This window comes from Eptatretus burgeri, chromosome 5, assembly GCF_056783735.1.
Source record: "Eptatretus burgeri isolate ZD-2024b chromosome 5, Ebu_testis_v1, whole genome shotgun sequence".
Lineage (NCBI taxonomy): Eukaryota > Metazoa > Chordata > Myxini > Myxiniformes > Myxinidae > Eptatretus > Eptatretus burgeri.
The window spans coordinates 38741942-38767873 of NC_140965.1; the positions used below are offsets into that span (position 1 = coordinate 38741942).

General features: G+C 45.6%; 1 protein-coding gene across 2 annotated transcripts in view; it reads left to right on the forward strand.

Annotated features, from left to right (window-relative positions):
* Positions 1-25932, forward strand: part of LOC147026270 (rho-associated protein kinase 2-like) — a 169766-nt gene that overhangs the window by 62694 nt on the left and 81140 nt on the right. For both annotated transcript variants that reach the window (XM_085881524.1, XM_085881525.1), the window contains 3 exons: positions 2379-2479; positions 4966-5103; positions 17813-17988. In XM_085881524.1, coding sequence (XP_085737650.1) covers positions 2379-2479; positions 4966-5103; positions 17813-17988 — 415 coding nt within the window. The remainder of the gene's footprint in view (positions 1-2378; positions 2480-4965; positions 5104-17812; positions 17989-25932) is intronic.

Here is a 25932-nt window from a genome sequence, read left to right on the forward strand (position 1 = left end):
AAACTTGGCACACAGATAATGAATCATGGCTTACATATGCACGTCATTTTTTTTCTCGAGATCAGGTCGAAGAAGGCCGACTGGTAGCCATTTTGTTAGTTAAATGTGTCCCCAACCATTTCTCAGACATGCATGGTCCTATTTTATTCAAACTTCGCACAAGCACAGTACATGATGGCATACACGTGCACCTCACTTTATTTTGCAAAATGGTCAAAGTTGGCTGACTGGTAGACTGGTGGCCATTTTAGTTGTACATGAATATGGGCTAGCCCTTTAACTCCGTACAGCAAAATTATTAAAACAACAGGGGCTACGACATTTTATGTCTTATTTTTTTACTTGTTTTCTATGTTCACACTCAAGGGGGAATCTGGTCATACGTGATTGAGCATTACTTCCTCGTTTTCAATCATTGCTTTTGATTCATGTTTCCATTAGTTTTCTGGAACTCGTATATTGAAATCTTTGCAGGTATGTTACGGATTACTCCACATACTTTGTTGTGCCTGTGTGTGCACAGCTGTGCTGACATGAGTATTTCTTTTTACATTCCGATAGGAGGTGGCTTGTACTTTGTTGCTATCTTGCAGAATTTACACTTGTTTGACTCGGTCCTGCCGTTTTCTTCAAGCCATTGATGTACTGTTCTTTGTCGTTGGCATTAATAATGATGCGTTCTCCATTCCAGTTTAGCTGACCTGGTTTTAGTCATTCCAAAGAGCCTTATTTGTCTCTGCACAGTCTGTCCCAACTCGTTTTTTTTCTTTTCTTTTTTTTCCTGCTCTTTTATCGTTCTCCCAATTGTCCGTGTATATCTGTTGTTATTTTGTTTAATATTTTTCTTTTGTCTTTTTTGCAATTGGTGGGTCTGTATTCGTTGTTGTTTCAGTTTCATGTGCGACATCTTCCATTTGCACCTGTCTTTGGAATTTTTTTGCTCGGTGGGTTAGGGATACCCACCGGATACCCGCTGGTTTCTTGTCTTAGTGTTTGCTTAGAAATTGCATTCGGTAGTCTGTTGCACTTTTTGCGTACTCTGCCAATCCTACTGTTGTCACTCTGTCCACTTGGTTTAGTTCCATCAGGCCGTTACTTCCTTCTCGTCTTGGCAGGTACATTCTCGGGATGCACTGATTTTTGTAGAACATTTTGTGGTGGATGATGAGTCATTTCCTTGTTTTGATATCTAGCTTATTGATTTCTGAATGTGATGTTTTATTATTCCACAGCTGTACTGGAATACTGGTATTATGAGTTGATTTATGGTTTTGATTTGTTCCTTGGAGAAAGGTATGTAGTTTCAGGATCAGCGTCGTCCTGTGCAGGTATTCGTTGGTAATCGTTTTTCACATTTGTTTGTGACATATTTTGTGGCCCTCTTCTACTCCGAGGTATGTGTATGATCTTTTCTTGTGTTTTTATGTTGTCCATTTTTGTTGGTCTGCCTTGTATGAATGTCCACTGAGCACATCTACCGGGGCTAAATTCCATTTGAACGTAGTCAGAGTACCGTTTCACTAATTTGAGTTTTGCCAATTTTTTGTCAGTTGGTGCAAAGAGTTTTAAATCATCCATGTCAAGTCGATGTCACCTTTGTTATCTCTTTGGACGTTCTCTCATTTGCCGTCGGTGTGTATCCATGTCCTTGCTCATCAATGAGGTTGCTCAGTGAGTCCATTGCCAGGCAAAATAGGAGCGGTGAAAGGCTGTCTCCCTGGAAGATTCTGTGACGTATCTTCATCCCTGGTATTTCGATCTTTCCTTCCGAGTGCTGTGATATCAATGTGGTATTCCAAAGCTCCATTGTTTTCTCAATCGGTTTGATTATTCGGGGGGTGATCTTGTACAATTGCATGCAGTTTATCATCCATGAATGTGGGACACCATCAGAAGCTTTCTCGTAATCTTTCCAGGCTGTGGATAACTTTGGTTCTTTTTGTATTGCAATTTTTGAGTATGGCCTTGTTTAGCAGTAGGTGGTCGATTGTTCCATAACATCCTCTCTTGCATCCCTTCTGTTGTGTGTGTGTGTGTGTGTGTGTGTGTGTGTGTGTGTGTGTGTGTGTGTGTGTGTGTGTGTGTGTGTGTGTGTGTGTTGTATCGATGTATGTTGTGTATGATTGCATGAAAGGTTTAGTGCAGTTTGGATTATCCATTTTAATACATCAATAAGCACTCAAAGTATTTTATCTGAAAATAAGTACCATGAGGTCCACTTCTCAAGATACTTTGCAATCACAAGATAATGCTCAGAATTGTTGTCATCTTTTTAAATCCTTGTGTTCAAGTATTAACCTGAGTGATTAACAGGAAAAGCATGATGTCATGTAAAATGCCTGTGACCTATGTTTTTTGACCTTTGTGGGTTAACTCAGATGAGAAAGTGGTGGTGCAAGTGCGGAAGCTGCGTATGGCTTCAGAAGACTATGAGCTGCTGCGGGTTATTGGGAGAGGTGCCTTTGGTGAGGTGCATCTGGTAAGGCTGAGGTTTTGTCCCTTTTGGTTCAAGGGTAGAAAAATGGGGCAACTAAATGTGTGTGCATTCCTTTTCACCCAAGCTTCGGTTAAATATGCTGTTGGTCACTGAAAGTGGATGTGATGAATTGCCAATGTTTGGATTTTGGAATATTCTACATTCAAACACTTGAAAGGAATTCTAAAATTGTAGTTCAACACCACAGTCTTCTGCATTCTTTTAATTCTGAGTGGGCATCTGATTCGGCCTGTGAATGGAAGAACCTACCATTCCTAGCCTGTGTTCTACTAATCCCTTTCATATCCATTTTTGTGCAATTGCTCACATCTTGTTTTTATCTAACGAGGATTTGACATGGTGTGCTGTTGTGTGTTGGGAAATTGCAATTGCATAACTCCAGGTCGTGTGTTCCTCTACAATTTTCAAACAAGCCAGGAGTATCGAACGATTTGGACAAATTATTTAGTCAACACACCTTATCTCTAAACATTTTGGTTCCAACTATCGGGGACGCCTTTTCACGGTGGTTATACCTCCCCCCCAACGCAAGTTCAGGGACCAAATTGTCCCCATTCTTCGCTACTGCCTGGATTCGTCAGGGCAGTGCGGTCACCGTCAGAATGCTGATCGGTCCCCATGGACCGGCCCTTTCCATTTTTTCTCTCTCCCTCTACCACTCTACCCCTCTCTGTCTAACTCTGTCATGGCCCTGACTTTGTGAAGGCGGGGGTACACTCTCCTGGATGTGATGAATCTCTGGGTCACACCTCGGAGATCAATCGGCTGTCTCCGTGCCACCAGCTTGTCTGAAAGAACAGTTCAGGGCCATACAACAACAACAACAACAACAACAACAACAACAGAAACAACAACATCATCATCATCATCATTCTGGTTCCTGCTGTGAACCTTAAACTTTCAAACTAAGATCTACCAATCTGACCATTATCATTTTTTTAATGTACAGTCCATTACTATTGTGTTGCCAAAAGTATTGGGACAGCATTGTCCCCCAACTTAAAATTAATCCCACCGACCTGTTTGCATATCCCCCCCCCCACCACAATATTGTCACATGGATGTACCCCCCCTCCCCCAACCCCTCAAGACAAGCAATGTTGGGTGGGATTGCACCAAGGTCGTTCACCTCACAGATGGCCGGCTTCAGCCCAAATTTGGTCACTGAACTTACTTGAACGGAGAATGCGTCAGCTCCCCGCTTAAAGTCGAAACTCTAAACCATGTTGGTCATTAATTTGGGTTATTAGCCAACTTAATCCTCCAGGGATTACCAATCGTACCAAAACACATGCATGTAGGCATTGGGGAGATAAATAAATTATTTATTTGGGATGCGACATCACATAAAATAAAATCCCAAACACAAAGACACTATTAATAAATACACTGAACAGTACAGCAAGAAACTAAACCCCTTAAGGGCTCGCACACTCGCACGCACGCACGCACGCACGCACACGCAGTCATGTCCACGGAAACTGGGCAAAATTGAAAGGAGCAGGAAGGTAGTCTGAGGTCTCCACAGGAGCAGCAGCTTGCACAGCAGTACATATCATGAGTTCCCTAGTCATGCAGCTGCCAGTGTCCCTCCCAGACTACATCTGTCCTCCTTCCCCTCAGCAGTGAGAACACGCTCCCTTATCCACTTTCCCCACCCCTGAGGCATCTATGTCAGCCCTTGTCGCCAATCATGGGCTTCCCCACACCTAACAACAGTGTCTTGACCCAATCGGCACAGTGGACCTCGAGCAGCATGGTCCAACTGCATATCACCTTACTCATGACCAATCAAGGGTGGCTGTGTGGGAGGGTGGAGCTTCCTCATCTTCCCCAAGACAGGAGGAGAGTAGGGTGAAAAGGTGTTCCGCAGCATGGATGGAGAAATGTTTCTCACCCATATCCTGACTGGTTTGACTTGGGAGAATGGAGGCACAAGGTCACCCTAACCTTTCTCGACACTAAAGGTCACAACACCATCTCCCAGCCACACACAAACAAACAGGATGACTTATCCCGATTCACAGGTCCTTAATGCAGACAAGAAATGTCTGTCAACTACACGAACACAAACAGGAGTTTATGCCTTATTTCTAATTGCTGAACCCCCATCCCACCCTGCCCCCAACACAAATCGAACTAAAAATAGGCACGCACTTTATAAAAGTGTGCAAAATGTATCAGAACTCACTTTTATGCAAGATGCCTTAAGGTTAATAACGAACTCACCTTCATCGTACGATTGGGTATCATCGATTTGGGCAATTTCCATAACCTTGGGCCTTCCCCCATTTGTCTGTGCATCATATCCGTAGAAAATGGAAAGAAGCAACTTGAAATTAAAAAAAAAATTTTTTTTTTTCGAAATGCAACGCACTATGTTTTCATCCACAATCAAATTTTCATTGAGAAAGTGTTTCCATCGACCCTTTAACGATGCAGAACATGCATTCTCTCCTTGACCCAAGGTGCGCCAGAAACATACACGACAAGTGTTCGCGATGAAGCGACTGAGCAAAGTGGAAATGATCAAGCGTTCAGACTCTGCCTTCTTCTGGGAAGAAAGGGACATCATGGCTTTCTCAAACAGTCCCTGGATAGTGCAGGTAAGAGTTTTGCTGTTCGCTAGAATGTACATAATCTGCGTTTTATTCCTTTTTATGGAGGTAGCGGTAATTTGGCTTGAAGAAGTACTTAATGAAAGTTGGCAGGCAATCATGCAAGTTCAAGTGGTTCATTTAGACTTTAGAGCATGCGTCTCCAAGCTCTGGCATTATGATTTCATTTAAACTTGCTTTATTTTGACTGTTCTCTTCCCATTTGTGCCTTTTCTGTACATTTTGGTGTTGTGCAGCAATCGTTGCTGTTCTTGTCAGCAAAATAAGTTTAATCTGCCCAAATCTCGGCTCGCCTCCCTCCACTCCTTTTATGCCTATTCTCTCCTACATGTTGAATTGCCTTTCTCATTTTGTCAATTCTTGCTCTTCCCTTCATCCGACTTCCTACTATTGATTCACAATTGGTCACTACCTTTAAACTCCAATACAAATTTTTTTTATTACGGACCCGAGGTGTTATGCTTGTAACTCGTGGACAGACACAGACATAAACCGGATGTCGTTTATTTCCATTCCATGGTGCGGTACATGTGGAAGCAGGAGAAGCAAAGAAGAAGAAGAATCACGGCTTGACCAATTACATCACCGAGTCGCCCATGATTCTAATAATACAACAGTTGGGTCTATATACTCAGTTCCACATTACACCTCCCTTTCTCGAGATTACACATGACATCATAGGTAATTCAAATGTGGAGTAAAACGTCACAAATCTAATGCACATGGCATTTTTCTTGACCTCCCACGACGTCTCGGTGGTGGGGTAACATCTCCACTTACATTCGTAGGTGGACCATTGTCTTGGTCAACAGAAGCAGGAGGATAATATTGTTACAAATTTGGAAGCTTACTGCACACAACAGCCAGGTCCTAGAGATCAGTTATATCGGTATGTGTTTCTAAGTAGGGTCCCGTCCTATGTTTAATGGGTAATTAAGTGTACTTGCGCTGCGCAGTTATTTTATAGATAGGATTTTTACCCCAACAACGACAACAACAACAACAACAACAACACTCTGCTCGCGGCATTCTTCGCGCACTCGCCAGCATGCGGGCGTGTGCGTCGGCGGAATTCCATATCCCAGGCGGTGTGGATTTAGCACCAAAAATGGTCACGAAGCGCTTCGTTCTGGCTGCGCGCCAAATAAGGGTATGCGTCATTTTCCGCCCGATGGACGACGAGCGGACCGCGCCACAAAAAGCGACAAAAAGAGATTTGAGGATTGCGTCCCGTCTGCTCGAACGCGCTTCTGTCTGGGTCTGCGGCTGACTGCATCCCGCCCATCCGAGGGTCTCGTCTGGCGCATTACAACAAGCAGTCGACCATCTCATCACCGGAGATCACCTCGTCTCGCCTCCTCTGGGTTCGACTGCCCTGGTTCGTTCTTTGGCGACTGGTGCCCCGGGAAAGTGCGGACGTCGAGCCGCGCGTACGCGGCCAGGTAGCCAGCACGTTCTCTTCCCTCAGCTCGTCTTCCCTCGGAGCTGGAGGGGCAATAAAGACCTCGAGGTCCATCTCTTTCTGGGTATTTGTGTGTGCGTGTTTGTGTCCATGGGCCCTGTCTCTAAGTAGAATTGTTTAAGGAATTGCTTGTATATTTGATACCTTTCTTTATTCGTGATAACTCTGCTCTGTGTTCCCCTCCCCGATTATTGTTATAAATATATTCCCCTCGTTGAATGTACCAGCTTGTTCTTTGTCATTTCTGCCATTGGTTTGCCACGGTGCACATTGGGGATTAGGAAGGCCGTTGTTGCCGTAATTGTGCATTTGGACCAACGGGCCTCGGTAACCATCCGCTCGGGTTTCACACGGTTCGAGCACGGTAACGGCTCGTTCCTTTCGAGGCCTGTCGAGGGTGTGAATTCCCCGGTAGCTTGCCGTGTGGGTACTTAGGTATATTGAAGTTTGGCAATTAACCCTACCCCACGCGGTCAAATTATTGTCGATTCATGGTCCTGTAAGGGACCCGTGCCTTTCGGACTTATCCGAGGGTCACGACCTAAATTCCGGTGTGTTCGGTGGAGCCGACTCTCCTGCTCCCCCTTGCGGTCGTGCTCGCCACCGATACCCGGCCCCACAACAATATATGTGAAGGAAATGTCGGTTCCTCCACATAACTCGACCAAAAGCACTTTTCAAAAGGTAATCCCACCCGGTATGCCCCTTTCCTTCTACTTTCCCGACAGTATACCATTTCCTATTGATAGTATTTTGAACAATGACTTCTCAACCAAGAGCAAGAGGTTTCAAATGCTTAGCATGATTATCATAATTCCACTTAGCCTGCTCACGGATTGTTGATGCTGTCTGTCTGGCCTCGTCTGCTACTGTCTGCCACTCAGGTGCAAATGCATGGCAGTTTCCAGGTACAGCAGTATGTGTAGGTTCACCAAATACAATTTGGGCAGGTGAACGACCGCTGACACATGCAGTGTTACGCCACTCCAGCAGTCCGAGACAGAACTCATCGTCGTCAGTGTAACCATTTTTAGTCGTCTTGCCACATTTCCTGTGGTCAAGTGATTCTCGTTCTGCTTAAAGGGGAATTAGTGCATTGCATTCCTCCAAACCCATCCCACTGTGTACCGCAGTTCGGGTGGAGGGTGGTGGGCTCTTGACAGAGGAGTCCAAATTGAAGGCCCGCTGGGACAGTTACTTTGAGTGGCTGGACCAGGCTGATCCACTAGCTGTTGAGTTGGATGTCAGGGGTGTTACCATCCTTATTGCTGACCCTCCAATCAACTGAGATCCACCTTCATTTGTGGAAACACAGGCTGCGGTGAACCGATTGAAATGGCGTAAAGCTCCTGGGATCTGTGACATCCATGCTGAACTTTTCAAGGTTAGTGGAAATGCTGTACTTATGTCGTTGCATGCAGTTCTGCGCTCTGTCTGGAACACAGGCATCATCCTAACTGACTGGAAGAGGGGTCTTGTTATCCCTCTCTCAAAAGGGAAGGATGATCTCCAGGATTGCAACAACTACCGAGGGGTGACGCTGCTCTCAGTGCCGGGCAAGGTCTTTGCTTGGATAATTGTTGATAAGGTTCGCCACCATCTGCTTGAGCACCAGCGTCCAGAGCAGTCAGGCTTTAAACGAAAGAGGTCAATGATGAACCATATCCTTGCTCTCCGGGTCCTCACCGAACGCAGATGAGAATGTCGGCAGAGGCTGCTTGCAGCCTATGTTGATCTCTGTAAAATGTTTGATTCAGTGAATCGGGATGCTCTCTGGAGGATCATTGGTCTTCGTGGGGTGCCACCAAAACTGATCAATCTGATGTCTGAACTATACTCTGGTACTGAGAGTGCTGTGAGATGTAGTGGTTCCATGCTTGACTTATTTCCAGTTGTTACTGGAGTTTGTCAGGGGTGTGTACTGGCCCCCACACTTTTCAGTGCTTGTCTGGACTGGATTCTCGGGAGGATGTCGGAGCGATCAAGCTGCGGTGCATCATTTAGGAATGACAAGATCACAGACCTTGATTTTGCAGATGATGCAGTCATCTTTACGGAGACTCTAGATATCCTTTTGGGGGTCCTCGAGGTGCTGAACGAGGAGTCAGAGCTGCTGGGATTACAGGTTTCCTGGGTCAAAACTAAGATCCAGGCTTTCATTGACACCTTGGATGCTGCTATCCTGTCTGTACCTGTTTGTGGTGAGGATGTTGAGGTCGTGGAGAGATTCACTTACCTTGGCAGTGATATTCATGTCTCTGCTGGCTGTTATCCAGAGGTCAGTAGACGTCTGGGTCGGGCCTGGGGAGTCATGGATTCACTGGATCATGGAGTGTGGCCCTGTCGGTACCTGTGCAGGAGGACGAAATTCCCAGTCTTCAGGTCTGTGGTGCTTCCAGTCTTGCTCTACAGATGTGAGTCTTGGACTCTGACCAGGGATCTGAGATGGAGACTCAATTCCTTTGGTACCAGGTCTTTTCGGAGAATCCTTGGCTATCGCTGGTTGGACTTTGTGTCCAACGAGTGGTTGCTGAGAGAGACTCAAATGATATTTGTTACCTGCATGATCTGTGAGCATCAGCTGTGGCTGTATGGACATGCAGCTTATTGTCCTGACACTGTTTCTGCTCACCAGATTCTCTCAGCGAGGGAGCCTCATGAGTGGAGGAGGCCAATGGGCCGACCACGTTCCTCGTTGCAGCAGGTTGATCGGCATCTCACGGAGATGGGGATGGGTCAGGCATCTACCTGGGGGATGGCCAGGCGGAGGCCACTGGAGTACCAGCGCAGAGTGGATGCAATGACACGCTGCTCCAGCGCATACTCCAAAACCTGACGTGACCTGACCTGACCTGGCAATTTACGTTTTTATAGCGTTCACGGTTGCCTCTGCATGTCCGTTTGATCTTGCGGACAATATAGTGATGATGAGTGATGGGTTGTACCCAACAGTCAATAAATTTGGCAAATTACCATGAATAGAATTGTGGACCACTATCAGTGTGTAATCCTACAGGAACACTGAGGTCTTCAAATAAACCACGTGAAGTGCGAATGAGCAAATGTGTTGTGGCACGTGTGTTTAAACAGGTTTACACAAGGCTAGCCCAACAAGCGGTCGGTGTACACAACATAATCAAGGCCAGCGTGCATGAAGAAATCAGCAGATACATCCTCAAACACATGCATCAGTGATTGATCCCTCATCAGAGGTTCCCCTTTCTGTGAACGCTGCCTCTTGGTACTTGGTGCAAGAACGGGTGATGTTGATGATGCCATTTATGTTCGGCCAGTACACAAGCTGCAGAGACCGTGTCTTCGTTCAATTCCTTGGTGTGAAGCGTACAAACGATTGAGTATGTCTCAACGGGCTGCTACAGGCACAACGATGTGAGCTCTGTTCAGGCAGAGACAGTCATCCACTGATATAGGTAGAATTCCTTAACATAAAGTTCAATGGCTCCTTTGTTGGAGGGGAAACTGTCAGTGACAGTTTGCATGAGAAGACGATAGGTAACGTCGTTGCGAGCAACGTTCCGTGGCTTCTCGAGGATGGGATCTCAAAAGGGATTCCCAGATGGACGATTGTCAATTTGTTGTGTAGCTGAGGCGACAATGTGACGAATGGAAAACTCCATTTCTGCCAGTACATCCTGGGATTGTGGTTCATCCACTGGATGATGTGAAAGTGCGTCTGAAGCGTGTGTTCCGTACCTTTCCTCCAAGTGGTGGTGAAGTTGTATGGTGTCAGTTTTCCCACAATACGCTGCAGGCGAGGGTTCTCAATGGCATCCAACATATACGAGTTGAAGATAGATACCAGGGGTCAATGGTCCACAACAAGGTTGAATGATGAAAGTCCCATGAGGTACTGCTTGCACTTCGATGTGGCCCAAGCTGCAGCCAATGCTTCGAGTTCAATCATAGCATACCTGGATTCCATGTCTGAAAGGTGACGTGATCCACACTGGACCAGTCTATGACACTCACCATGTAACTGCAACAGAGCAAAATCAAGGACATGTAATCATGAGGCATCCGTTTGAAGCACGGTGGGTAAATGGATCAAAATGGACCATGATTGGTGGGGACACAAGAATGCTTCTAACAGCGTTGAATGCCTTGTCATGATCAGAAATCCAGTCGAAGACAGATCTTTTCTTGAGCAGTCCACGTAGTGGTTCCGATGCACTGGCTATATTTGCCAAAAAAATGTCCAGCTGGTGAACCATGCTGAGAAACGAGCAAAGATCTGTGATGTTGGTTGGATTAGGGTAATCTGCGATCGCATTCAGCTTATTAGGATCTGAAACCGTACCATTCCGTCCATCAACATATCTGCAGAACTTCTCCTGGGCCTGAGCAATCTGGAATTTTCAGAATTCAACATGATCCCATGCATGAGACAGTAAATCATCAAGAACTGTCGTACCTGCTGTCCATGTTCGGGGAACGAATTTTCAAACATCAGGATGTATCGACCACTTTTAGTGTTGCAAAAGCTGTCTGGAGCGATGTTCCCATGGTAGCAATATTCAAGGGGATGGCACCACTCCAATGGTTCACTTCCCATCAGTGCAATGATACTTTTTTTTGTCCATGCTATCCAACTCGGATTTTACCTGGTCTCTCCAGGCGAGTGCGATTGGTCGTGCCCTTTGTAGCTGGAACAGCACTGCGTCGTTGCGGAGATTAATGAGCATCAGAGTGCTGTTCATCAGTTGTAGGACCATGGCATCAAACACATTGCTGAATTCAGGTCTGCCATGACCTGGTTTCAGGTCATTCAGGTCTGCCATGACCTGGTTCCGTAGCTCCAGCGATGGGTCATTATCTGGAGTGACGTCCAGTACCCATACTGAATGCATGGTTGTACCAGTTGTCTGCTTCTCGCCTAAACACCAATGTAGGTCTTGTAGTCGCTGATAAGTTAAACATGCTGTCTCCACACTGTTTCACGCGTATATTGTCTCCGACGTCGACTCGTTATGTCCGAAGGATCGTGTGGATTGTTCCCAGGCACTGCATTGAGGCACCGTCTCCACCGGTAACTCTCACATTACCAGGTAGATTAATTATCTATGTCGATATCCAGCAGCTTCAGATGCGTAGGACCAATAACCGTGACTTCCGCTCCAGTATCAGGCAGAAAAGTCACTTGTCCGAGGGTGTCATCGTCAAAATCTGAGACGTCGATCAGAATACGCGATGTGCTGTCAAGGTTAACCTCCGTGGTACCTGCTACCAGCACCACATATGGAATGGCTGATTTGGATGTTGTTGTCCCTGTGGCTCTGGATTTCCAGCATACTTTTCTAAAATGTTCCAAAATACCGCATTTCTGACGCTTCTTGCCTTTTGCAGGGCATTTCGTCCTGTCAGTGTGTGGATTGCCACCACACCTGTCACAATGATGGCTGTCATTTGTCGGTCGATATACCGGTGGCTTGCTGATTTGGGGTGCGTCTTGGCGACAGATTTCAGGTCGGTCCCTTAAGTCCCAGAAACCATCACGTCAGCCTTTTTACCTGCCTCCTCTTGTCGGCATGTACCAATTACTGTTTTAAGGTCGTGGTCCGGCTTTGCAAGCAGTTTCCGATGGACATCTGGATCCGGAATCCTGGTGATAATGTGGATGATGAAATGGTGATCGACTGTCATTTTGTCATGGTCACGGATTGCTGCGATTTTTCCGGAGCGCACAAAGGAATGAGTCGAAAGTCTCACCTTCCTCCTGCTTGCGCTCATAAAACTCCACCAGATCGTGAATCTGATGTTGATGTGCCTGCAAGTATGTGTGGATGGCAGTGATCACTTCATTAACGGTGGTATCGCCAGTCAATTCCACAGCGTTCTTCAGCACCAATGATAATAGCACAATGTTATTACAAAACTTTTTCCTTGGCACACCTGAACACCTATCAACCTACAAGGCCTTCATCCGCAGCTTCATGGAATACTGATCTCCCCTTTGGGCTGGCTTCCCTGCCTCGCATCTTGTGCAGCTTGATGCCATGGAAACCAAGACTTTCAAGATCATTGGAATCTCTTGCGATGAAGCTGAGTCTATGGGTTTATCACATCGCCAGCGCAGGAAGGTCGGTGGTCTCTCTGTCTTCTTCCGCCTCATTTCTGGTCTTGCACCCTCTGCCCTCTCCGTGCTTTGTCTCCCCTCCCCCCACCCAACCAGGTATCTGAATCATGTATGCGGTCCACCAAAACCCCATCCAATTGAACATGTTTAAATCCAGAACCACTGCTCACCTCTGCTCATTTGTTCCTTTACTCTTCTTTTTCTCTGCCTGTGGAACCACCTTCCACACACTCTTCAATCTCATTTTCACCCCAGGTATTCAAGACAGCTGTTCATCACCATCTCAAGTCATCCCCCATCAAAAACCATGATCTTTTCTACACCCGTTAGAGCACCCCCCGACCCTCCCAAAATTTTACTCGCGTATCCATCTTGTCCACTCTTTGCGTTCTCCCCTACCCCTCATCGTTACCTGTATCCCTTCGTTGTCCATCTCCGTCGACTTTCTCACTCTTCCCTGCTGTTGGTGTTTTCCCCTTTCTCCTGCTGTTCCCTTTTTGTTGCCCTGATCTGTTCTGTGTCCTCGTTCTTCCATCAGCTTAGACTTAGACCATGTTAAGAAAAAAAAAACTTTCTTTGCCTATCCTGATATTTAATGCTTATTCAGATATTTAAGAAGGGATGTTTTCTCTGAAGCCCTGTCTTCAAAAGTTCTGCCATATTTGCAAAATAAATAAATTGCCCTTTTTCCAGCAAGAAGCATCACAGCTGGGATCTTTTCTCTGGATAAACACCACATAGAAAACCAATTCCTGAGACTTGTCTTGCCATCCTGGAGTGAAATACATCAATGCAGCACTTCCTGCATTTTGAGAAGAAGAAAAAAACAAAGATTATAGATGACCTAGCTTGACTAAATTGCATGATACTGAAACACGTGATCTATCCTCCGCGTTTGGGTTTTTTGTTGTAAATTTTGCTGTGCTGATAGGCAATATCATGAAAGATTGAAGTTTGTTCTCAAACCACTCATTTTGACACATTTTGGTCTTAAATGACCTTGTTATTGTCATTTTTCAGGTTAGGCCTCAAATTTGACTAGAGAGATTGAGATTGAGATTGAGATTGAGATTGAGATTGAGATTGAGAGAGATTGTGGGTTGTGGGTTGTGGGTGGATGTGTGGAGGAAAAGAGAGGCAGGTTGAGCGAGGACAGAAGTCAGGTGACAGAAAATGCAGTTCATCATCCTGCTCAGTTGACCTGGACACTGGATTCCAATTATATCATTAGATTTACCAGAAGATGACATTTATTACCAGTCCACACAAGTATGTGAACGTATCTGGTCTTAAGTAGTTTCGGCTTGGTAATTTTGTTTTGAGGTGACACGTTTAGGTACTTTGTGTCCTTGATACAAGGGAGCCTTCTTGTTACGGCAAACTTTGCAAACATTCAATAATTTTATTTTTGTGTCGACTGGAGTGGGAGTGGTGGGTGTGGAACTCTAATGGATCTTCGATTGGTAATCACACAATGGAACATGTCTCCTCGTTACTATGAGACTTTACTGAATGACGATTCTTCCTCTTTCGGCTAGCTCCTGTTAGGTGTCGCCACAGCGGATCATCCGTCTCCATTTCGCTCTGTCCTCCACATTTTCCATAGACACTCCAACCACCCGCATGTCCGCCCTCACCGCATCCATGAACCTCTTCTTTGGCCTTCCTCTTCTCCTCCTGCCTGGCAGCTCCATCCTCAGCATCCTTCTGATATACTCCACTTCCCTCCTGTGCACATGTCCAAACGATCTCAATCTCGCCTCTCTCACTTTGTCTCCAAACCGTCCTACCTGCACTGTCCCTCTAATATACTCATTCCTTATCCTGTCCATCCTCGTCACTCCCAACGAGAATCGCAGCATCTTTAACTCTGCCACCTCCAGCTCCGCTTCCTGTCTTTTTGTTAGCGCCACCGCCTCCAAACCATACAACATAGCTGGTCTCACTACCGTCTTATATACTTTCCCCTTCACTCTTGCAGCTACCCTTCTGTCAAAAATCACTCCTGCAACTCTTCTCCACCCACTCCATCCTGCCTGCACTCTCTTTTTCACTTCTCTCCCACACTCTCCGTTACTTTGGACAGTTGATCCCAAGTAGTTAAACCAATCCACCTTCCCCACCTCATCTCCTTGCAACTGCACCATACCACCACCCTCCCTCTCATTTACGCACATGTACTCCGTCTTACTCCAACTGACTAACATTCCCCTTCTCTCCAGTGCGTACCTCCACCTCTCGAGGCTCGCCTCAGCCTGCTCCCTACTCTCCATACAGATCATGATGTCATCCGCGAACATCATAGTCCATGGAGACTCCAGTCTGATCTCGTCCGTCAACCTGTCCATCACCATTGCAAACAGGAAAGGGCTCAGAGTCGATCCTTGGTGCAATCCCACTTTAACCTTAAACCGGTCCGTCATTCCTACCGCACACCTCACCGCTGTCACACTGTCCTCATACATATCCTGCACGATCCTCACATACTTCTCCACCACTCCCGACTTCCTCATACAATACCACAACTCCTCCCTTGGCACCCTATCATAAGCTTTCTCGGAATCCACAAACACACAATGTAACTCCTTCTGGCCTTCCCTATACTTCTCCATCAACATTCTCAAAGCAAACATCGCATCAGTGGTGCTCTTTCCTGGCATAAACCCATATTGCTGCTCACAGATCGTCACCTCTCCTCTCAACCTTGCTTCCACTACTCTTTCTCACACCTTCATGGTGTGGCTTAACCACTTTATCCCTCTGTAATTTCCACAGCTCTGCACATCACCCTTATTCTTGAAAATCAGAACCAGTACACTTAATCTCCACTCCTCCGGCATCCTCTCACTTTCCAAGACTTTATTAAACAATCTGGTTAACAACCCCACTGCCATCTCTCCTAAGCACTTCCATGCCTCCACTGGTATACCATCTGGGCCAACCGCCTTTCCACTTTTCATCTTCTTCATAGCAGTCCTCACTTCATCCTTACTGATCCACCCCACTTCCAGATTCACTATCTCCACCTCTTCCAACCTTCTCTCTCTCATTTTCTTTATTCATCAGCTCCTCAAAGTACTCCATCCACCTTCTCAACACACTCTCCTCGCTCGTCAGCACATTCCCATTTGCGTCCTTTATCACCCGAACCTGCAGCACATCCTTCCCAGCTCGGTCCCTCTGTCTTGCCAATTGGTATAAATCCTTTTCCCCTTCTTTTGTATCCAACTTCTCATACAGCTCGTCATATGCCTTTTCCTTGGCTTTTGCCACATCTCTTTTTGCCTTTCGCCGCCACTCCTTGTACTCCTGCCGACTTTCTTCATCTCTCTGACTATCCCACTTCTTTTTCGCCAACCCTTCTTCCTTATACTTTCCTGTACTTCCTCATTCCACCACCAAGTCTCCTTATCTTCCTTTCTTTGTCCAGATGTCACACCAAGTACCTTCCTAGCTATCTCCCTCACCACTTCTGCTGTCGTTTCCCAATCATCCCACCCATCTTTACCACCATCCAACGCCTGTCTCACCTCCTCCCTAAATTTCATGCAACAGTCTTCCTCCTTCAGCTTCCACCATCTGGTCCTTGGTTCAGCCCTCACTCTCTTCCTCAACCTCATCTCTAAAGTCATCCTACAGACCACCAATCGATGCTGTCGAGCTACACTCTCCCCTGCCACAACCTTACAGTCACTAATCTCTTTCAGGTTGCATCTCCTGCTTCAGATGTAATCCACCTGTGTGCACTTTCCTCCACTCTTGTATGTCACCCTGTGTTCCTTCTTCTTCTTGAAATACGTATTTACCACTGCCATTTCCATTCTTTTTGCAAACTCTCCCACCATTTGCCCTTCCACATTCCTCTCGTTGACACCGTACCTACCCATCACCTCCTCATCCTCTTTATTCCCTTCCCCAACATGCCCATTGAAATCTGCTCCAATCACCACTCTTTCATCCTTGGATACACTCTCCACCACTTCATCTAACTCACTGCAGAAATCTTCTTTATATTCCATCTCACACCCCAGATGCAGGGCATATGCACTGATGATATTCATCATCACCCCTTCAATTTCCAACTTCACACTCATCACTCGGTCAGACACCCTCCTCACCTCCAATACCCTCTTGACATAATCTTCCTTCAGGATTACCCCGACACCATTTCTCCTCCCGTCCACACCATGGTAGAACAGTTTGAAACCACCTCCAATGCTCCTCGCCTTACTCCCCATCCACTTGGTCTCTTGTACACACAGTATGTCCACCTTTCTTCTCTCCATCATATCAGCCAACTCTCGCCCTTTGCCAGTCATCGTCCCAACATTCAGAGTTCCAACTCTCACCTGCACACTTCTACCCTTCCCCCTCTCCCACTGCCTCCGGACTCGCCTTCCCCGTCTCCTTCTCCTCCTTCACCCAGCAGTAGCACAATTTCCACTGGTACCCTGCTGACCAGCAGTACCAGTGGCGGTCGTTGGTAACCCGGGCCTCGACCGATCCGGTATGGAAATCCGTTTTATTGTCCGCATAATGATTTGGCATAGGTTTTTACGCCGGATGCCCTTCCTGACGCAACCCTGGTCGCCTCTTACGACACACAGGGATATGGTACACCTATTCTAACCGGGGCATACATACAGTCAGTGATAGCATGAGACTTTACTGAATTACGAAGTTTAAAAAGAGGCTTTGGATGCATAACCTTTATGTTGGAGATTGTTCACAGATAGAGACATGAGTGGACCTTTGCATTAATTTACAAGGACACTAATCAACAATGGATATAGATAAACATTGTGTCTGGGTTTTGATTCTCAGATCCCAGCAGCGTGAGCTAGGTGCTCCGATGGAAAATTCTAATGTTTTTTTTGTTACTATGAACTCCTGAAGGGGGTTGGACATGCATATCATGTAAACACACACACACACACACACACACACACACACACACACACACACACACACACACACACACACACACACACACACACACACACACACACACACACACACACACACCTCCCACCTTTAGTCATCATCATGAAACAATTACTCTGAAAGTTCTGGAAACCGACGAATCGTTTGGATTCAAGTCCAAGGTTTCTCACTAATTTGCGCTGTGCTTTCTCATTCAGTTGCACTGTGCTTTCCAAGATGAGCAATACTTGTACATGGTGATGGAATACATGCCTGGAGGGGACTTGGTGAGCCTCATGAGTAATTATGATGTGCCTGAGAAGTGGGCGCGTTTCTACACCGCGGAGGTGGTGCTTGCTCTCAATGCCATTCACTCCATGGGATTTATCCACAGGTGAGTTATTGCTTTCAATGCATTGTGTGGACAATATAAAAGGTGTTGTGGCTTGCTGTTCTGCGAGCGTTTGCCTCTGTGCCCTCATGTAAATCGACCACTTTTCCGTAGTTCGATTCAATCTCTGCCACCATTTCTGTTTGGCAGAGTTATTGTGAGGTTGATTATTTTGAAAGATACACTTTTGACAATAGTTGAAGACTTGTGCAACCAATATTCTCCGAACTTGGGGTGCAGATGAATGTGTTTGTCTGTTGGATCATTGTCATGTACAGAGGTGTCAAATTGTGCTAATGTGTGCTTGATCCAGGACAATGGGTTGTATTGCAAGTGCCATCCTATAGAAAAAAATTCAATCTTTGACCAGGGCTCAAAGTGGAGCGTGTACATGAATCGCATGCATGGCAAAGACATCAGGACATATTGGTGTACTCCGTTTTGAATTGCCAAGCCATGAGTAGATTATGGACAAATACATATAGTAAATGGAATCTGAACTTGGGTTCCGAACATCACCCGGCGTCGGTTTCGGATGAGAATGTGAAACAGGCCAATCCAGCCTGTTTCAAATTATCAGATAATTATGGTTGTTTTACAAAAAAAAGACAATTTGAAAAAACCTTTTGCGTCAGGAAGAAGTTTAATTCGCTGGAATTTGTAAAACTTGCAGCAAAGTTAAATGGCAGCACTTTGTTATGGAAATGCGTTCGCCTGGTCAGCAGTTTAAATTGGGTCATGACAGAGTGAAGAACGACGAACGTGCTTGGACCAGACAATCCATGGGACACACCGGCGTAACGTTTTTGAAGTGAACTCCCGTGTCAGGGAGGACCTTTGCATACAAGTGAGAGAGGTTGTTGCAGGACTGTTACGTATTATGTGGCTCATGTAAATGTACACAATCATCATTTGGGTGTCTGGTAAGTATACTTAACTCTCACGAGAGACACCCTCTTACACTGTTTTTAAATAAAGTAGCAGAGACCCGTGGAACATCTGTGCAGTGTAAAATGTGACCGAGTCCTCAACTCCCTCCCCCCTCCCCCATTTCCACCAACCAACCCCAAGTCTTCAATATCCCTCTCACAAGCTGAAGGCTGCTTCCCCATTCCAAGCTTTCAAAGCCCCTCCACCCCAACCCTCCCCCCTCCCCACGGCTCCTCCACCTCTCTCTCCAAACTCTGTCCCATCTTTGCTCTCCCTCCCTCGCCCACTCCAACCCCTAACTGTCTTCCCATCCCCCCTCCTCTCGTCCTGCACATAAAAGCAAAAGGGCATTCTTACGTCTTCTATCTATATAATATGCTTGTTTGTCCGTCCGTGTGTAACATTCCGTTCCACCCATTGGTTGGACAGCGAGCCTGACTCCACCACAATTTCAACCTGAAAAATCATATGGCCGCCATGTTGGTTCTATGTGAGGCCAGACATTTTTGGAGCTGTCTTGCCTTCCCGATGCCTTCCCATCCCGACCAATCCCCATGCCTTCCCGATACATTTTCTGTTCAGTGTAAAACGACCAAAGTGACTGTTAAAACGATTGTCGAATATCAGGTTGGAGTCGATAAGCGTCACGGGCTTTGTGAGGATCACAGTACGTACAGGCCTCAGCGATCCAAGCAACGGTCTGTTGTCTATACACCACCCAAATAACTATGTGGCGTTCTCTCAAGCAGTGCTTTTACCGCAGCGGTAACGTGGGTCCTTGTTATAATTTCTGACCATTTTCACTTCAACGACTCGACGAGGAACCATAAAACCCGTGTCAATATAAAGGTCTTTGTCCGAGGACGACTGGGAATCTTGTGAGTTTGCAAAAGAAAACATCCATCATTTACTCTTAACGATGTGTATATATGCACTAGGATGACAGTCATTGGTTTCGGGACATTTATGTTACAATTCCACAAGGTTTCCACATATCTCGTGGGATTGTGAGTTGGACAGGTGACCATGATGGCCCATGACATGGTGGAGCTTTTTTATTTTATTTTATTTTATTTTTTAAAATCATGGTTTCTGTGAAGTCGGTGATAGCATGCTAATGGAAAGGAAAGGGTTAAATAATCCACTGTTTCGATGAGGTAATGAAGATATATGGAATGATCGATGTGGGAATTCCCGTTTGCTTTTGAGAGTTTGGGAAAGGGTGAGGAGAGGACAGAGTTAGTGTTGGGAGGAGGGTTGCAGAGTAAAGATGGGACAGAGTTGGGGAGGATGATTGAGGTCTTTCGATGAGGGGTGAGGGTGTTGAGTTGCAGTGGCAGGGGATTGAGGACTTGAACTCGAGAAGGGATTGACGCTTTAGGTTTGGAAGGGAGGGGGGGGTGAAGACTTTTGGTGAGGTGGGTGTGGAGGGGGTTTGAAGTCTTGGAGTGGGAAGGAGATTGACACCTTAGGGTTGAGAAGGGGATGGTGAGGACTTCGATTTGGGGTTGGGAGGCAGAGGTTGAGGACTTGGGATTTGGGAGTGGGAGAGTTGATGACTGGGGGTTGTGAGGGGTGGGGGAGAGTTGAGGACATGAAGTCATGTTTTACATTGTGTGGATGTTCTGCGTTTCCCTGCTAGTATTTAACATCGTATCACCACAATTACCGAGTTTGAAGTTGTCTTTCTTTGAAGTTGTCTTACTTGGAACCTCCTTATCATTACTCATCAATAAATGCCAATTTCAGTATTCTGGTGTATTTTGTGTCGATGACAATTTCTCGAGTAGCGTTTGTACCATGTTTGAAAAAAGTAAATAAATAAAATAAAACCCGCTTTTTGTCGCCTCTAACTTGCCACGTGTGTTTATTTACTTCAAATATGTGAATTACCTGTCCATGCACACGTAAAATACAATTAGTTTATAAATCCCGTATTTGCACACTATTCAGCCTTAAGAACTCAGGTGAAAACCAAAAGTTTTTTTTTAAATTAAAGATTTAAAAATATTAATCAAATGACTATTTTCTCTCTGCTTTGGTTGTGATCAAAATATACCTTTCTTTCATGATAGATGATGCGTTGTTCAGTGTTCCAATGTACGCCAGAAGCTTTTGAGGCCTGTAAGCAGCAACCAACATGGCTATTTTGAGGTTACAATTGTGGGTGGAGTCAGACCAGCTGTCCAACCAATGGGTGGAAAGAGAGAAACGGACAGACTGAGAAATCTTCCCACTTTAATGTATAGAATATTGCACTTTTTTCTTCTTTCACCAGCACTTGTGCAGGTACTTCCTGCTTTATAGTCCCATTAAATGAATAATCCCAACTTTTCCATTTCCTCAAAGTTTGTACCTTATATATTTTTTGTTTGCACATTACATGCTCTGCACAGAGGATGGTCTCAATGGATGGATGGATATACATATATTTCTTCTTCTTCTTCTTTCGGCTGCTCCCGTTAGGGGTCGCCACAGCGGATCAACCGTCTCCACTTCGCTCTATCCTCCACATCTTCCATTGACACTCCAACCACCCGCATGTCTGCCCTCACCGTATCCATCGCCCTTTGCTAGTCATCGTCCCAACATTCAGAGTTCCAACTCTCACCTGCACACTTCTGCCCTTCCCCCTCTCCCACTGCCTCTGGACTCGCCTTCCCCGTCTCCTCCTCCTTCGCCCAGCAGTAGCACAATTTCCACTGGTACCCTGCTGACCACCAGTCCTGGTGGCGGTCGTTGGTAACCCGGGCCTCGACCGATCCGGGATGGAAATTTGTTTTGTTGTCCGCATAATGATTTGGCATAGGTTTTTACGTCGGATGCCCTTCCTGACGCAACCCTGGTCGCCTCTTACGAGGACACACAGGGATATGGTACACCTATTCTAACCGGGGCATACACCGGGCCCAGTAAAACTGGTACTCATTTCACCCACCTCGGAAGGATGGCAGGCTGAGTCAACCCCCTGGTGTTTTCGACTTGGTATATATATAATATATATATATATATATATATATATATATATATATATATATATATATATATATATATATATGTCGATCTGATGGAGGGTCTGTAAGGCTCATAGAAGAGCTGACACAGACATATGGACACAACAGTCAACACAGGACTTGACTTTTATCATGACACCAACACAGCCTTTGATCTTGAGGGAACTAACATCTCATTGCACTCTTACTGCCAGTGCGCCATCCAGCTGTGGCACCGTTTCTTTTTCTCTCCCGAGCAAGGAATCTTCAGAGAAAACTCCCTCCCCTGCCTTCCAATTGGATGCCAACCCTCGGGGTTTGTCCATGCTCTATCCTCTAAATGCTGAGCGCCAAGAGAGGGAGAATCGCATACCATCTTTAATGTCTTCATTATGACTCGGTCAGGATTAGAATGGAACCGCCGACTTATCAGACTCAATGGAGTTGTGCCGATGTGGTCTTGAAGTAGGACGTTGGGTGATATCCTGGTATTTGGATGACCACCTTCCCTCAGTTATCCCACGGGGTTTATCTAACCTGATACTAAGCCTAATCCTAATCACTCAAAATTTGCATCACAATAGTGAAGGCCAAGTTGGAAATGCCAGGCAGTTGAATTGGTACATTTTACTTTTTACTATAAACAATATAATTACATTATTTTAAGTTAACAGACAACCTATTTACTTTAAACCAATCACATACTTTTCAGGGATTCTCATTTACACCATTAAATAAAGAATCAAAATTTTTTATCACAACACAAAATATTTGTGTCGGCATATAGAAGAAAAGGAAAAGGAATTTTAGAAATTCGGCCTATGTTGACTTTTTTGCCGATGTTGACCTCAAAAAATAATTGGCTCGTTGAATTCAGTGAACTGAAATATAAATCCTCTTCAAATTTCAAGTCAATCGGATGAAAATTGAGGATTTTTGAAATCTCACCAAAGTTGCTGACCTTGGGCCTCAAAAACAATTGGCTTCTTCCTTATGACAAACTTTACCATGTGGTGAAGTTTCGTGAAGATCGGTGTAAAATTGTGACCTGTTGGCGACAGACAGACAGAATAACAAAATCGACTGACCAATATACTTGAAAAATCTTCGATTTTCCAAGTAACGAACAAACAGAGAGAGATGAAAACATAACCTCCTTCACCTTCGGTGGTGGAGATAATGATCAGAATTAACATTTGTGGCCTTGTCAATCACTCCAACTATAATGGTTTTTTTTCCATATTTTTGATCAATTTCAATAAATATAATCAATCACATGAGGTATCATTTTGAACTTGGTCATCACGTTAAAAATACCCAAACACACTACATGGCCAAAAGTATGCAGACACCCCTTCTAATGAGTGGATTCGGCTATTTCAGCCACACCCATTGCTGACAGATGTATAAAATCAAGCACACAGCTATGCAATCTCGATAGACAAACATTGGCAGTAGAATGTGTTATACTGAAGATCTCAGTGACTTTCAACATGGCACCGTCATAGGATGCCACCTTTCCAGGAAGTCAGTTCATCAAATTTCTGCCCTACTCAAGCTGCCCCGGTCAACTGTAAGTGCTGTTATTGTGAAGTGGAAACGTCTTGGAGCAACAACCGCTCAGCCGTGATGTGGTAGGCCACACAAGCTCACAGAATGGGACCGCTGAGTGCTGAAGCACGTAGCGTGGAAAAATCGTCTGTTGTCGGTTGCAACACTCACTACCGAGTTCCAAACTGACTCTGGAAGCAACATCAGCACAAACGCTTCGTCGAGAGCTTCACAAAATGGGTTTCCATGGCCGGGCAGCCACTTACAAGCCCAAGATCACCACGCGCAATGCCAAGCGTCGGCTGGAGTGGTGTAAAGCTCACCGCCATTGGACTCTGGAGCAGAGGAAACGTGCTGTCTTCACCGTCCGGCAGTCCAATGGACTAATCTGGGTTTGGCAGATGCCAGGAGAACGCTACCTGCCTGAATGCATAGTACCAACTGTAGAGTTTGGTGTTCCCTGCCCCATCCCTCTCCCTTCCACAGATCTCCAAATGTCCCTGTTCCCCGCTGTTTTTACCTTCACTCTCCCGCCTCTCTTGTCTCCTGCCCCCCCATCCCCCACCGGTTGTGTGTTGTATGTTGGCTCTCATACGAGCCTCGACAATGTATAAATAAAAAAAGGTCTGGGGATGTTTTTCATGGTTTGGGATAGGCCCCTTAGTTCCAGTGAAGGGGAATCTTATCGTGACAGCATACAATAACGTTCTAGATTATTCTGTGCTTTAAATTTTGTGGAAACAGTTTGAACAGGAAGAGGGGATGAGAGAACTCCATTTAGGGTCACACGTTGGCTGCGACAGGAGAAGAAGTCTGCGAGCCATGAGTGGAGATGGCCTTGAATACTATAGGAAGAAAGTTTGGTTTGGAGGTGCCAGACCATATTGAAAGCACACGGTATGTCCCGGGAGATGCTCTGATCTCATGTCTAGCATTGAGGACCTCCATCCATTGTTGGTGAAGCCGAAGCAGCATGTCCAGGGTAGAGTGGCCTGGTCTGAATCCAAATTGATCGTAAATCAAGCCATTGGAGAAGAGGAAGGATTTAATGTTGGAAGCGACTGGGTAAGGTGGGTACAGAAAGCGATGGATTTAGAAGCAAACACCGAGTTTAGGCATTCAGCCTTTTCACGTGCAGTGTCAGCTGTGTGGCCATTTGAGGTAAGGGAGGGATGGAGGGGGAACACACATCGGAAACAGACTTGACAAGATGTCACCAGGATTTGGAGGAGGGAGGAAAGTTTGAGAGGTCAGACTTGAGATTGGAAAGATGTTGTTTCCTGGCTCTCCTGAGGGTAGACAAATACTTGTTCTGAGCTTTGTGGAAGGAAATGAGATTGCTTCCTTGGTTTGGAGGAGAGAGAGATATAAATAGATGGGGATGGAGAGATAGAGAGAGATAGAGATAGAAGGGGGAGAGAGAGGAAGGTGGTAGGTGGGGAGAGAAAGGTTGTAGGGGAGAGAGAGAAAGGTTGGAGGTAAGAGAGAGTAAAGAGGGAGGGGAGAGAGAGGAAGAAGGGAGGGAGAGAGAGAGAGAGAGGGAGGGGAGAGGAGAGGACAGAGGGAGGGGTGATGAGAGGGGAGGACAGGAGAGGACGGAGGGAAATGGGGCTTGCGGTGTTCGTCACCACCAAGGGTGGTGACATCACTGTGTTTGTCTGATGTCAAAATTCCTTTGGAAATTCTAAAGCCAACCAGCTTGCAAGCCAAGAGCATTTAGGATGTTTTGCAAGTATTTTTTGTTGTTTGTCGTTTTAACATTCACCCATCCATAGAGGATAATCGAGGCTGAACCTTTGTTATGCAATATTACCCACAACTACGAAAGCAAAAAGGGGAAGATGATTGGGAGAAAAAAAACAAAAAGATTGTACGCATCACACGGATGAAGCCTGTTAGATTAGATTTTTATTATTATTTTTTTATCACTGAGCAGTGCTCGATATTTGCACTTGTCTCATGCCTCACCATTTTGGCCCAAAAACTGTTTCCCAGTTCAGAGAATTGTAAGAAAACCGATCATCACTGAAACAGCCCTTTGTTTTAGCCTTTGAAATCCACACTATTTGGCACAGCTTGCACACCTCTCGTACCCCACGGCTTGTTTATGTACGTTGTCCAGGTCAGACCTGATCAATACATCCCCCCATTTTTGTCTAATCTTATCAGCTCAGTCTGGGGTAATGTTCTGTGGCCTTTAGCTAAATGTATTCCTTTTGTCAGAAAATTTGACAAACATTAGCTTTTCTCAAGCCACCATTGACATGGAATTCTCACTTGCACCATGGTTTGGAGATTCCCACTATGTCCGTTGTTTGATCATGCATTTTTGTAAAGTTGTACGTTCGATAGCTGGTGAAGTTACCGAGCCATACAGTTGCTTCATCCATGAGGTCTGGCTAACCAAGGTTTTTCTGCAATGCATTTTTTTTTTTTTGTCATAAAAAGAAAGGCAGCTGATGAGGTGCAAAGT